Source organism: Ascidia mentula, chromosome 6 (genome assembly GCF_947561715.1).
Source record: "Ascidia mentula chromosome 6, kaAscMent1.1, whole genome shotgun sequence".
NCBI lineage: Eukaryota > Metazoa > Chordata > Ascidiacea > Phlebobranchia > Ascidiidae > Ascidia > Ascidia mentula.
In genome coordinates this window covers 3213083-3226909 of record NC_138571.1, presented here as the reverse complement: position 1 = coordinate 3226909, position 13827 = coordinate 3213083, and the positions used below count along the sequence as shown (strand labels likewise).

Here is a 13827-nt window from a genome sequence, read left to right as displayed (position 1 = left end):
ACTAAAAGAACAATACGTTGGCCAAACCAAAAACAAATTTTCAACAAGATGGACACAACACAGATTGGAATTCAACCAAAGGCAAATTGGAAAGCAACGACAAGACGGCTCTGCGCCACCATTTCGCAAACGCGCACCCACCAGCAGGAACGCGCCTAAGTATTTTAAGTTGTTTTTCGGTGGTATTGGTGGAACAGCCTGGGGCCAAAGGACCGGCAACCGTACCCAAGTTTCAATAAACATTTAAAAAAGCAGTTGCTGGCAGTTTTGTTTGGTGTTGTGTTTTATGGATGGAGTACATCTTTTACAGTTGTTTTTAATGTTGCTCATGTTAGCGGGTCTTGCACTGGTGTGAAGTTTGCAGTTGTGTAGATGTAGTGGTGGGGGACATTCTGCTCACCATTTCAGTTTTATTTTTGTTTGTTGGCTTATTTTAGGTACATGTAGCATCGAGTGTTTTAATGCATTTGATTTGCAGAAAATAATGATGCGTATGCTGTAGGCCAGTGTTTCCCAACCGGTAGCATGCGTGCCACCAGTGGTAGGCTGTGCCATTCCAGGTGGTACGCAAACACATTTTTGGACATTACGTCAGCAAGCACAACACGGTGCTAAGCACAAAGCCTAGCCTGGATAAATGCTACTTCGTAACATTTGTCGAACAACCTTGCTGCAGAACAGTTGACGTATGCGAAACCGCGTCAGACAACAAGATCTTAGTTTCTCCTCACAAAGATAATATAACCGGTTTGTACGACTTACTGTTTTCCTGGGGACCAGAGCGAGCCGTCATTTCATAACTTTCTCGTTTCATTTCGATGAAAAATTGAATGATGATCGACCAGTGTTGCGACCTTTCTTGGCACTGATGATGAACACTGTTGCGACCTATTATGCCAAATATGAGCCTCTAGCCGAGTATTAACAATATATTTATGATCGACGGGAAATCCTATTTGATTAACGCATTTGACATAAGATCGCACGTGAGTTCTAATTGTTGTGTGTTCCTAACCTGACTTTAATTGAAAAAAAACACTGAACAGAACCGAATCACAAAACCAAAGAACTGAGGTGAGCACAGTACAGCACCGTGCAGAGCTACCCTGCCTCGCCTCACCTAACCTAAACGCACGCGGAAAGTTCCATTATTTAAACTGGAGGTTTAGCACACTTAGGGCTGATGCCCACTGCAGTCGTAAACGCGTCGTAAGGGCATTACGTCACGACGATTACGACCGTCGGAGCAATTGTATGCCCACTGCGTTGGAGCGCTGTCGGAGAAGCATTCGGCGGCGCCGCTTACGACGAAAGAAGTCAATTTAACGACGCTAAGATCGAGTAGAATTGAGTTCTACTCCGTCGTACGTCGTAAACACATCGTAGCGAAATAGCTTGTTGTAGAGTTGAAAATATGATTCGCTGTGCTGTTCATGAGTGTTTTAGGATTGCTTTAATGCTCACTACTGGTGAATAATTATTTAAGTTCATGTAAAAAAAAAAATTTCTCATTTTTTGTGATATTTACAGCAAATTCATGTGTGATAAGTGAACATCTTTTATATCAAAACACTATGATGTAACAGCTTATTTGGCTTCAAGCTAACGTCATGGAAAGGGGATTTTATTGTCCAGTAACAAATAAATTTGCAGTTGCACCGCAGAGAAACTTCTACAAAGATAAAGTGATGTAAGGTAAATTTATAACAAACGTCCAGTGTTAAATCGACTCAAAGGTTGTAATTCATAATAGCAAAAACATCCAGAAAAGTTTTTAAACAACTTGATTATGCAGAAAAATCGTTCCACAGTTAGTAATATTTACACATCACTTTAACACTAAACATATAAATCACTTCTTCTTGATTTTCATTTCAATAATTTTAAGTGAATAATGATGACCACGAAATGTATACCAGCCCACACCATCAGCATAAGATTCGTATGGACCTCCGTAATAAAAACCATTCGGGTTTCCCGCGTGACAACTTGTAAACCACCATCCACCTTTGTAACTCATTGCACAGTTTCCTGAATGAGTGTCTTGATCGTTATCTTTGGTGGAGAAGTTTGTCCCCGATGGTTTCATGCCATTGCCTTTAGAAAATTACCTCAATTTAATGAATTAAAATGGACAAACCAATATGTCTTTAATAAACTTCATGTAGTTCGCTTACCTGCAGGACCTGAGAAATTCTCCCAGTTAAGTCTGTAACCTCCTCCTTCTCCTACTGAAAAACGACTGAAACAAAGGAAATTAACTTAGTTTGGATCCGGTTAGTTTACTTATATTTACCCATAAACAGCATATGTTTTATTTCCTTCGAAATCTTCCATATCAATTCTCATCTCATATTCACCACTACTGCTGGTTATCTGATGGAGTTTCTCAAGTCCTGATCAATAATAGTAATTAATCATTAAAATATCTGACATTCTTCTGAACATTTTCTCACCCAACCAGAATTCTCCGTCAAGTTTTCCAAATCCATTCACATAATCGTCCCAACCTCGATTGAAATTTTCAGATCTGTCTTCTCGTTTCTGAAATACCTGAAAAAGAATGTCCAACATTCAATGTGGTATAAAATATAATATATCAAAAGTTAGTGATAGATTATCGATATGATCAATATACTTAACGTAATTTTTTGACTCACCAACCATCCACCCCCATTTGTCACCAAATCACAAAACACTTTGACTCCCTTGCGCCCTCCAGTGATTGGATAGATTGTGTAAACACCCCCTGTGTCGTTTGCATGTCTGGGCATGACGTCACTGCAAGTCGTCGGGTTGAGAGCAGCTGTTAAACATTAGAATTTTTTTCAAAAAAAAAGAAGACAGGGCACTAGCAATGTATGAAAATATACGTGATTGGATTTCACAACTATAACAATCAATTAGAACACAAGGAAATATACGCTCTTCTGGCTGAAACCCCAATTATGGTTGATTCACATTTCATCAAATAAATCGCAAAATAAGACAACGAAAGGATCATTGAAGTTAAATTTTTCTTTGCAAAAACATTTCACCTTCAGCTTTTGTAAGTCTTGCTTCAAGTTGTTGTAAGGCAGTTTGAAGTTGAATTACTCCATTACATTCACATTGTTCAGCAGATTCGCCTTCCAACCCGCGCTGACCTGGATATCCTCGAGGACCTAAAGTATATTATTGTCTTCCCAATCTGAAACTTTGACCTTCTGATTTTCCCCAAACGATCTTGAAATTCAGTGTTCTTATTGGTTTTGATAGTCGCACAAAATTATGTGTTGTTAAAATAAAAATTAACATCCTGTTCATGGCGAAACTTAAATATTGTTGCATCAAAAATATTTGTACCTCGAAGTAGTTGCAATATGTTTTCAAAAAGGAATTACACAACCCTAAAGGCATATATTTGTGCATTGCATTTTACCTCTCCTGCCAGGTGGACCTCGAAGTTTGTAGGAAGTGTTTCGAGTTCCCGTTGATTGAAACAAACCATTAGTGGTTCCACATTGAAGACTAACGGTGCATGATTCCAAACTTAACTGACTTCTTACACTTGAAACAAACAACACCAGCAAAACTGTTTGTTGCAACTTCATCATATTATTGTCTTGCAAATCGTCTCTGGAAACGTTGACACAACATAAGCGTAATGGCGATAATGTGCAACCTAGCCAGCTTTAAAGCATTTTCTGCGATGTTATCTGACACTTGACATTTCCTTTTATGGTGAGGAATTCTACTTGTTGGATTGCTTGCAGTTTCATGAACATATTAGTCGATTGCGGCATTAAATTCCTATGCGATTTGCTGCATGACTGGCCAGGTACGTTTCACAGCGATAAATATCCTGAGGCGTTATCGTAACCAATCTTAAATGAAGAAATATCTCAGATTTAAAGTGAGTTTTACACGTCTCAGTATACTGGCAAACTGCAGTAATTAAAGTGCATTTTCTCCCAAATATATGTTTATGTATTTATAAATGTACATAAAATTAGATTGCGCAGTGGGGCGATCCTGGCTTGTCATGCTATATCATATAAAACACATGCGTTACCTGATAACGGTAATGCAGATCCCTATTGCTGTATTTTTGAGTCGCAAACAGTTCAAGTGTATTCATACAGAACGATGCGCAGGTTTAATAGCCAAAGCAAACACGCAATTAACGCCAGGAACGCAATTATTAGCAAGTTAGGTGCGCAGTAATTCCACAGGCGTAAGTCACATTGCTCGCTGATTACACGTGGTATCTGAAGCGCCGTTTTGTTAGGTCAACTTTAGGACAATAAACTATATAATTACATAACATATGTATAATGAAGCAACAAGCCTCTGATTTGCGTCAGCAGATTTTATTTTGAAAAATCGATTTCGCTTGTAACCATAAGCATCGTCAGTTTCTGCAAAAATAAAAGCAAATACATATAAAACAGCGCTACAACTAGAAGTCTTTTCTTTACGCTATCTCGATCGTCAAAGCTCAAACTGTGAAGTGCAGACCAGCGTGGTAGCAACCTACAGAAGGTGATAGAGGAAGACTTCTAGTTGTAGCGCTGTTTTGTGTGTATTTTATTGCCCTTATATTTGCAGAAACTAACAATGCTTATGGTTATAAGCGAAATCGATTTTTCAAAATAAAATCTGCTGACGCAAATCAGAGGCTTGTTGCTTCATTATACATATGTATACGAACGAGATTAATTTGCTGTCGCAGATACATAAACAATGCCTAACCGAGGGCTAGATCCCTCTAAAGCTATTAAGCAAGTCCTAATTACATAACACCTACGAATATGAAAGTGTCGCCTGGCGAGTTGTGCGCGTTTGCACCAGTGTAGCTGGTCCACAATATACCACGGAAAACAAGTAAGCTACCTCACCTTAGTCGGTGGTCCTGATTAGTTCATGGCCCTGAGTTCATACATCACCGTCAACTTGATTTATTTAAATATCGCAACGACTGGTCGGAAAAAATGGTTGTTCCAGCTTGGTTGCGATGCCACTAACCCAGTGTTTCCCAACCGGTTGTACGCGAACGCATTCCACGTGGTACGCGAGCACCTTTCTGTAAAGTGCTGATATAGTTCGAATTAAACAAATCGTAAGTGATCTCAAAATGTTTGTTACTTCATCCCCTAGGTTACTTTGTAACATTCAACTACTCCAAATGGGATGAAACCAAAAAAGGTTGCTGGGATTCACTGCACTGACCCTTAATGTTATTTACTGACGACATTGGTGGTTTGACATTTGTTCAACAGAAGAAAGAATTTCATTCAGGTCGGATGGCTGGAAGTTGTGTAAATTGTGCATATCGTTCCCTATACCATTTCTGAATTGACACTTACTGTATATAATCACTAACGCACCTTCTTACACTTTAACTAAACAACAACCACTGCAAAACTATATGTTACAGACCAGCGATGCTCTGGAGCATGCTTTGTGATCAGTAACATCTTGCTTGAATTAATTGCACGAATTATTTTTCACGACCCCAATTAATTTAGAATGTTTGATATTCTTGCATGTTGTCCTTTTATTTCCGCGGATCTCAATTTGTGAATCTACACCAGGTCTCGTTTCATTTCTCTTTTCGATCGTACCGTTTTTTTCTTAGTATTTGAACCTCAACATTGTCCACGTTGTGTTATTTTGCACATTAACATTTCTAAATCCTAATAAAGGTTGCTGCATGGTAACCTAAACTTTGATGGAATAGTATTATTGCCTGAAGAGTCATATTGAACTAATAAGATAAACAACATCTTCAAAACTATTTCTTGCAACGTCCTCAAATATTAGAGACTTGCTCAGGAAATTCGCACAGTATTGGTGTTGAACATTCAAATTAACCATATTTATAGAGTTTGTGCAATGTTGTATGAGACTAGATGTTAACTTTATGTTTACGAAACATTAAAGACTAACGGTGCATGATTCCAAGCTTACCTGACTTCTTACACTTGAAATATACAAGAGAGTTTGTTAAAGATAAAGTTCGTGTCGTCCCCCCATACACAAACCCTTGCCGCAATTTCACAGCTTTCAACATGAACCGCATTCAAAACATTAGCCTGAGAAAGTTACATCACTGGTTTTGAAACCGGGTTTTCCAAATTTCCAGGAGTTTCCAAGTTTCCCCAAGTCTTAAATAAATATCAATCTTAAACGAGGTGAAGATTCCTGCAAAGCTGGACATGTACATAATCATCCTGCAAAGTTTTATTGAATAATTAAATAAAAGTTAATTGCAAAGTTTACCCGGTCTGACGCCAATAATATTTATACTACAGTTAATAAAACAATCATTTGCAGTCAGTTTTCCTCTGTTATTCCTAAATTCAACTACTTTAACTATCATCTTTCTTATGCAATATGAAATCGTACAAATCCAGTAACAAGGCGGAGTACCAGCGTGAAATCTGAGGAAAAACATTTTGAACAGGGGTGCAGTCTGTCTCTATGTAATATTGGTACATTCTTACTAGTGGTAACCGTAAACGTAGACCACCATGGTTTTGAGTGGGTTCGATTTTAAAAAAAAAATCCGCCAATATTTCACATCTCAGTATTAACTTCCTTTTTCATCCACCCTGTTAGCAGTCCGTTTTTCCCTTTTTTCTTGTAGTCCTCCTGTCGTTTATTGCGTTTCTTCTGTCTTTTTTTATGGTGTTTTTATTTGTGTTTTTATGTATATTCCACTGTACACTCTACGCCTAAATGAACAATTTACTGTCGTAGGATCCGTTGTTGTTTCAGACCTAGGAGCGCTGCACACCAACATCATCATCAGCAAGACCTACGATGATTCAACAAGCGCAACCTCCATACGATCCCGACCATCTCCAACCAAAACCACCACGTTTGGACTGTCCTCGGGACGTTAAGGTCTGTCGATGTGGATCAAAGGAAACGTTCTGAGAACCGAGTTGGCGTTTGCGTTTCGATGGGTTTTGCTTTGGCCAGCACGGCCGGGTGGCCACCTTTTCGTCACATGCAGCTTGTCGCAACCCATCACCTCCCAGTGCGACTGGCTGCGATCCTACGGCAGACGGTGATTCTCCGTGAGGAAATCATCTTTACATGGGTGCCTGACTCGATAACCTTTATGGTTTTATCGGTGCCCATGCCATTTCATTTCCTTGTATATTGTTCGTCGCGTAGTTGCTTTTCTCGCAAAATAAACATGATTTGATTTGATTTGATTTGATTGTGACAAATTGTTGCATAGGGAACGTATTTAAAGTTTCATCCCGCCAACGTGTTGGTTTCTATCGATCGTGGCCGCCTACGCTATGATATGAACAGAAAAATAATTATTGAAACGTCACTAGTTGTATGTATTTATTACTGCTTGCGATACGGTTTGTCATTAATATTTTGCAAGAAGAGCAGTACAAATTAATTACAGGAAAGTTGAATGAATGGTGCACTGAACTATTAGTAAAAGAAGATCTATTGCAGTAAGGTTGGTGCTGATCCGCCTTCATTACGTTAAAAGTTTCTGCAAAGAAAAGTGTTTGATCACTGCTGTGTGATATATGTGCTGTTGTAATTGCAAAGCGCGTTTTCAGAATCAGTGAAAATGCTTACAAAATACTGACGGTGCCATCGCTTGGTAAAGAACCTTGCTACAATGTCGTTTACTTTGCCAGTTAACGACAAATTCGTAATTAATCTCAAAATTGACAGTTTTGCGTCACCCAACATTAACATAAAGTGTGTGAGCTCAAAAACGAACGTTTTAGTAATATCTTAGACCAAATATTGCCAGACACTACATACTAGTGTATGTGCAGATTTCATATTTGATGGGTTGAAATCAATGCCAGTGGATGGTGCGCCACCAACAAATTCATCAGAACGCAGTGCGTGCTTCTGTTTGAGATGCGCGATATTCACATTACAGGCCGAGGCTCTTTTTGTTTTCAGTAACCTGTGTTTTCATTGCGCATTACTTTGTAGTAGGATCAGCCACTTTCGTTGAATACAAATGCGTATGCGTCATCGCTTTATGACAAAAATCAAACCCTGTTTCCCCTAGTGCTGTACCGACACGTGCTAAGCAATTTTGCCCTTGTTCCTCGTTTACACCAATGATGATTATAACCCGTGGCGGTAATTATAATGCAGATGTGTTCGCCCGCCTTTCCTTAACGTTCTTTATTACTTTTTTCGACTCTTGTCCCTACTGTGTGGGAAATATCATTTTAATGATTTGTGTGCATTGTAAATGAATGCCAGTGCACGCCGCCATACCATCTTTCAGCTGCCACCTAACGTTAATGATGAATCAAATGCCTGTCCGCTAGCACAGCTATGGCTTTGTCTTTGTGACAATTCGATTCTGTATTGAAAACTATTTGCAACTGTTGCCCCTAGCAAGGATTTGGCGACATCACAGGTAATCTCTTATAAGTTAGCTTAACATATTGTTTAATCGAACACAAACTGCCTGCCATTAAACAAAACGTTCAGGTCAATTAGGCATCAAGCTAACGTCATGTACAGGGGATTTTATTGTCCAGCAAAAAATAAATTTGCAGTTGCACCGCAGAGAAACTTCTATAGGGAGAAACAGATGTTAAAGGAAATTATTACAAACAACAATTGGAAAATAAACTCAAACGTTGTAGTTCATGATAGCAAAAATATCCGGAAAAGATTTCAAACAATTTGATTATGCAAAAAAATCGCTCATCAAATAAATATTTACACATCACTTTAACACAAAAACATATCAATCACTTCTTCCTGATTTTCATTTCAAACATTTTAAGTGAATAATTATGACCACGGAAATGATACCAGCCCACACCATCAGCATACGATTCGTATGGACCTCCGTAATAAAAACCATTTGGGTTTCCCGAGTGACAATTTGTAAACCACCAGCCACCTTTGTAACTCATTGCACAATTTCCTGAATGAGTGTCTTGATCGTTATCTTTAGTGGAGAAGTTTGTCCCCGATGCTCTCATGCCATTGCCTTTAGAAATTTAACTCGGTTTACCAGATCAAAATGGACAAACTAATAAGTCTTTGATAAGCTTCATGTAGTTCGCTTACCTGCAGGGCCTGAGAAATTCTCCCAGTTAAGTCTGTAACCTCCTCCTTCTCCTACTGAAAAACGACTGAAACAAACGTAATTAACTTAGTTTGGTTCCAGTTAGTTTACTTATATTTACCCATAAACAGCATAACTTGTATTTCCTTTGAAATCTTCCATATCAATTCTCATCTCATATTCACCACTACTGGTTATCTGATGGAGTTTCTCAAGTCCTGATCAATAATAGTAATTAATCATTAAAATATCTGACATTCTTCTGAACATTTTCTCACCCAACCAGAATTCTCCGTCAAGTTTTCCAAATCCATTCACATAATCGTCCCAACCTCGATTGAAATTTTCAGATCCGTCTTCTCGTTTCTGAAATACCTGAACAAGAATGTCCAACATTTAATGTGGTATAAAATATAATATATCACATGTTAGTTATAGATTATCGATATGATTTAATTGTTAAAAGTAATTTGTCGACTTACCAGCCATCCACCACCATCTGTCACCAAATCACAAAACACTTGGACTCCCTTGCGTCCTCCAGTGAGTGGGTAGATCGTGTAAACACCCCCTGTGTCGTTTATATGTCTGGGCATGACGTCACTACAAGTCGTCGGGTTGAGAGCAGCTGTTAAACATTAGACGTTGCTTTTATAGAAAGACCAAGGAAAATTATTTCATTCATAAACGTGATTGCACCTGTAAGTCTGGATTCAAGTTGTTGCAAGGCAGTTTGAAGTTGAATTACTCCATCACATTCACATTGTTCAGCAGATTCGCCTTTCATACCGCGATGGCCTGAAAATCCGCGAGGTCCTAAAGGTATACATTCCTGATTGTATTTTCTCTGAAAAATTACATTTAAAAGCCCTTATTTTCCCAAAACGATCGTGAAGTTCACAGTTCTTAATAATCTAATAGTTGCACAAAAATCAACCTCTTGTTTATGGCCATGCTCAAGTCATTCGATTTTACCTCTCTTGCCAGGTGGTCCTCGAGGTTTGTGGGAAGTGTTTCGAGTTCCCGTTGATTGAAACAAACCATTAGTGCTTCCACATTGAAGACTAACTGTGCATGATTCCAAACTTAACTGACTTCTTACACTTGAAATAAACAACACCAGCAAAACTGTTCGTTGCAACGCCATCATATAATTGTCTTGCAAATCGTCTCTGGAAACGTTGACACAACATAAGCGTAATGGCGATAATGAGCATCAAACCCAGCTTTATAGAATTATCTGCGATGTTATCTGACATTTGAGATTTCCTTTTATGGTGGGGAATTCTACTTGCTGGATTGCTTGCAGTTTCATGAACATATTAGTCGATTGCGGCATTAAATTCCTATGCGATTTGCTGCATGACTGGCCAGGTACGTTTCACAGTGATAAATATCCTGAGGCGTTTTTGAAACCAATCCTAAATGAGGAAATATCTCAGATTTAAAGTGAGTTTTACCTCATGACGTCATCGGGTTGTGACGTCAGCAGCACAACAATGGCGGGTAATACGGACGATGGCATGACAACAGCAAATAAACCAACAACCACCGGTGAATTTATGACCACCACAACCACATTGGCAGCTGAAGACACAACAAGTTCTTCTGTAATTGTTAGAATGTCGTTTGTTGTGTTGTTTTCTTGTGTTTTGTCCGCTTTGTTTGGAGTAAACTAACATATTTGTCGGGATTGAGTAACTCGCAATTTGTACAGCAACCCGTATTTCGAATATACACTTTATTCTAATTTGATTCTTTTATAATTTTGCTGTTGCGGTTAATCAAAAACACTTTTATAATGTGACAAAACTGAATTACGAAATCAGTCATTATTCAAAGTTTATTATAATAAAAAACGTTCATCGCATCACAATTTCCTCACCAACGTTACTAATGCTGTTCTTGTGTACTGTGAAAGGACTTCAATGTTTTTGAGTATTTTCGGTGTTAAATGTGTTGCAACGAATATATGATTACCTTCTTAACTTGGTGCAATGAGGTGAAATTGCTCCGTCCTCGTCACAATGGCAACCCCTTTAAGTATGTTGATGTTAAAGGCATGTAACACACCTTTGTCATTAAAAATAAAAAAAAAATAAAAACTGCGTGCAACAAACTTTGTTACCTTTGGATGGGTGTGCAATATTTTTCTTGTATTCAAAACAGGAAGCACTGACCAACAACCCACATTATTCAACCACCTACACTTAAACCTGAAGGGACAATTCCTCAAAACTACCTGCAACAACGAATTGAAACTTCACAAACGAAATATCGCTGGTGAGAAACCCTACCAGTACAAATTTATGTGATGAAGCTTTTATAAAATGCAGCAATCAATCGGTCCATTCTCACACTCATACAAAACCATACGAAAGCAACATTTGTTGTGAAGTCTTCATAACCGGGGGAAGAATATCAGCTCGCAGAAGACCTCATAAAGCAAAAAGCACTTTTAATAACAGAGCGTTCAGCGCCAAACGCAATCGAAACACATTTGGAGAAAAAACTTTTAGGTGCAAATTTTGTGAAAAGTGCTTTACAATTTCATCGGATGTTAAAATCCACAAACGATCCACGATGGAGAGAAACCAAGTGCACAACATGCTCATTAGTGTTCAGTAAAAAAACAACCTATGAATCCATATCACACTAAGGAAAAACCATTCAAGTGTGACATATTTGTTAAGGCTTTCAGCACGTTCACACTGGGGAGAAAAAATTCTCTTTGATAGAAAATAACAACAGCATAACTAATTAATCAGAATTGCTCTTCTGGCACTTAGTTTCCAAAGTGTTTATTGGAAACCAACGTTTCGTCTAACATCCGGCGAGACTTTTTCAGGGTTGTGTCTAACTAGCATAACTATTGTTTGAAAAATCATCATATAATTGTCTTACACATAACACTGACACAGTATGGACCCACTGGCGTCAAATGTTTAGTTTATTTTTTCGAAGATTTGTTAGTACGCTGGCAACTTTCGTGTCGCCAATACTTAATGTCGGAAGACGAAATTTTTGACAAGATTGAAATGCGTCATGGTTCGTTTTAAATTGTTCCACCTTTTTCAGTGACCGACCGTGGTGGATTGAGGTATTTTTGTTCTAACACTAAACAATCTCTTTTAATAATGTACGCATGGTTTATCCACCATATCCATAATGTACGCTTATGTTTTTTGCGCACCCCATGTAAAAAGCTTAACTTCATATGTGGCAACCTGTGACTGTATATTGCGTTCATTTGTTCATTACAGGATGAACCTAAAGTCTGACATGTGGAAAGCTGGAGTCCAATCTCCAGAGGTTTAAAACCGTTGCAGGTAGAAATGGATAACGTGCAAATGTTGTGACCTTTGATTGCACAAGTCCAGGTTGCTGGTTCAAGTTGAACCAAAAAGAGGCGAAGTTTTAAAGTTTACGTTGACGGCAGAGCTGTGAATAACTTGAAGTAAAAGAAAAGTCTCAGCTTTGCTCTGCAGAACAATGTGGCAAACACATATATTTTACTTTGCAGGATGAATATACGCAGATGCAGCTGATGTATAAGAAGAATACTTTTCTCCGTTTCAAAAGGTTGCGTTTAAAAGCCACGAATTTCGCAGAATGGAGCAAAGGCCGGGGAAACAAATTTATTCCTCCCAGGCAAAACTAAATGCAACTACTTGTGGTTTCGGTTTGAGGAACTCTAGTTTGTTGCAAAAAGTACTGATTAAAATACCACACGTGTGGAAGAGAATGTTACAAAGGCAGCGACAATCTGCGCTGCAGGCGAAAGGTGTCTGAAATACACATGAGTCATTGAGTTACTGGACAACGAGTAAACACGACGTTAGGATTTTATTGTCCATATATTTAATTTGAGCAGCTGCAATGTTAAAATAATTCTACTATGAGAAAGAATTATGTTGGGAAATTCGTAAAATTTAACAATTTTAACAACCTCAAGCATTGTATTTCTACCGTGGCTCACTCGGTAGAGCGTTGTTTCTGGTTAGGTCATGGTCGTGGTTTCAAACATCGACGACAACTTCATTTTTTCAGATATCGCTTCGACTGCCCGAAAAAACGGCTGTTCCAGCTGGGCTGCGATGCAAACTGTAATAGTTTTTAATAACGGCGTTGGTGGTTTAACATTTGTTCAACAGAACAAACAATTTCATTCATTCCAGGTAGCTGCAAGTTGTGTAAATTATGCACACGGATTGATCCTTTTCAGCATTGAGACTTAGAGTGTACCTTTGCTTGAATTAGTTATACGAAATAATTTGCCTACCAAAAATTAATTCAGAATGATTGATTTTCCTGCATGATGTACTTTTATGTCCACGAATCCCGATTTGTGAATCTACACCAGGTCTGAGGCGTTCCAACTTTCCTCATGTTTATTTATCGGTGTTTTGTAAACGAGCCTTTGCGTTTGTTTTCTGTTAACCGCGTGGTTCCAATGTCTGGCTTCAGCCGTAAGCCATATGACGTAGACCTTTTGCGAGTCGGTGGTGGCAACTCCGCGTTAGATCAAAGTTCAGGTTGAAAAGTTCACTATGTTTGTTCAGGAAATTTATTATCAATCATCAGCATGTTTTGTCTGTGCATGAATGACAACATTTCATAATGTTATGACAATATATTGTGTTGAAGTCCCCTGTTAAGTCGTATCTCTTCCATTCGACTCTTGCAGTAGGTTTTTCGACATTGCCTAATAAGCTCGAACCCAGGGTGTGGATGTGCAACATTCCCTGTGGTGGGTG

At 38.5% G+C, this 13827-nt stretch overlaps 3 protein-coding genes across 3 annotated transcripts in view; all 3 read right to left on the bottom strand.

Annotated features, from left to right (window-relative positions):
• The window catches only part of LOC145906887 (uncharacterized), a 130525-nt gene that overhangs the window by 2004 nt on the left and 114694 nt on the right, over window positions 1-13827 (bottom strand). The gene's annotated exons all lie outside the window — the stretch shown is intronic.
• On the bottom strand, window positions 1853-3611 carry LOC145906007 (microfibril-associated glycoprotein 4-like). Its single transcript, XM_082993381.1, has 7 exons — window positions 3422-3611; window positions 3039-3164; window positions 2661-2806; window positions 2457-2553; window positions 2297-2396; window positions 2178-2242; window positions 1853-2097 (listed from the first exon to the last, which is right to left on the bottom strand). Exons 1-7 carry the CDS (start codon window positions 3594-3596, stop codon window positions 1853-1855), a joined length of 954 nt encoding a protein of 317 aa, XP_082849507.1. The 5' UTR covers window positions 3597-3611.
• Window positions 8748-10240, bottom strand: LOC145906014 (microfibril-associated glycoprotein 4-like). Its single transcript, XM_082993389.1, has 7 exons — window positions 10046-10240; window positions 9770-9886; window positions 9553-9698; window positions 9349-9445; window positions 9192-9288; window positions 9073-9137; window positions 8748-8992 (listed from the first exon to the last, which is right to left on the bottom strand). The coding sequence occupies exons 1-7, from the start codon at window positions 10218-10220 to the stop codon at window positions 8748-8750; spliced, it is 942 nt and encodes a 313-aa protein (XP_082849515.1). The 5' UTR covers window positions 10221-10240.

Excerpts from the sequence above, each read along its gene's own strand:
- LOC145906007 (XM_082993381.1), bottom strand. The coding sequence starts at position 3,596 with ATGATGAAGTTGCAACAAACAGTTTTGCTGGTGTTGTTTGTTTCAAGT. Across the intron at positions 3,165-3,421 it reads AGGTCCACCTGGCAGGAGAG|GTCCTCGAGGATATCCAGGT; the intron begins GTAAAATGCAAT and ends AATATACTTTAG. Across the intron at positions 2,098-2,177 it reads GAATTTCTCAGGTCCTGCAG|GCAATGGCATGAAACCATCG; the intron begins GTAAGCGAACTA and ends AATTTTCTAAAG.
- LOC145906014 (XM_082993389.1), bottom strand. The coding sequence starts at position 10,220 with ATGATGGCGTTGCAACGAACAGTTTTGCTGGTGTTGTTTATTTCAAGT. Across the intron at positions 9,887-10,045 it reads AGGACCACCTGGCAAGAGAG|GACCTCGCGGATTTTCAGGC; the intron begins GTAAAATCGAAT and ends GTATACCTTTAG. Across the intron at positions 9,446-9,552 it reads CAGATGGTGGTGGATGGCTG|GTATTTCAGAAACGAGAAGA; the intron begins GTAAGTCGACAA and ends ATTCTTGTTCAG.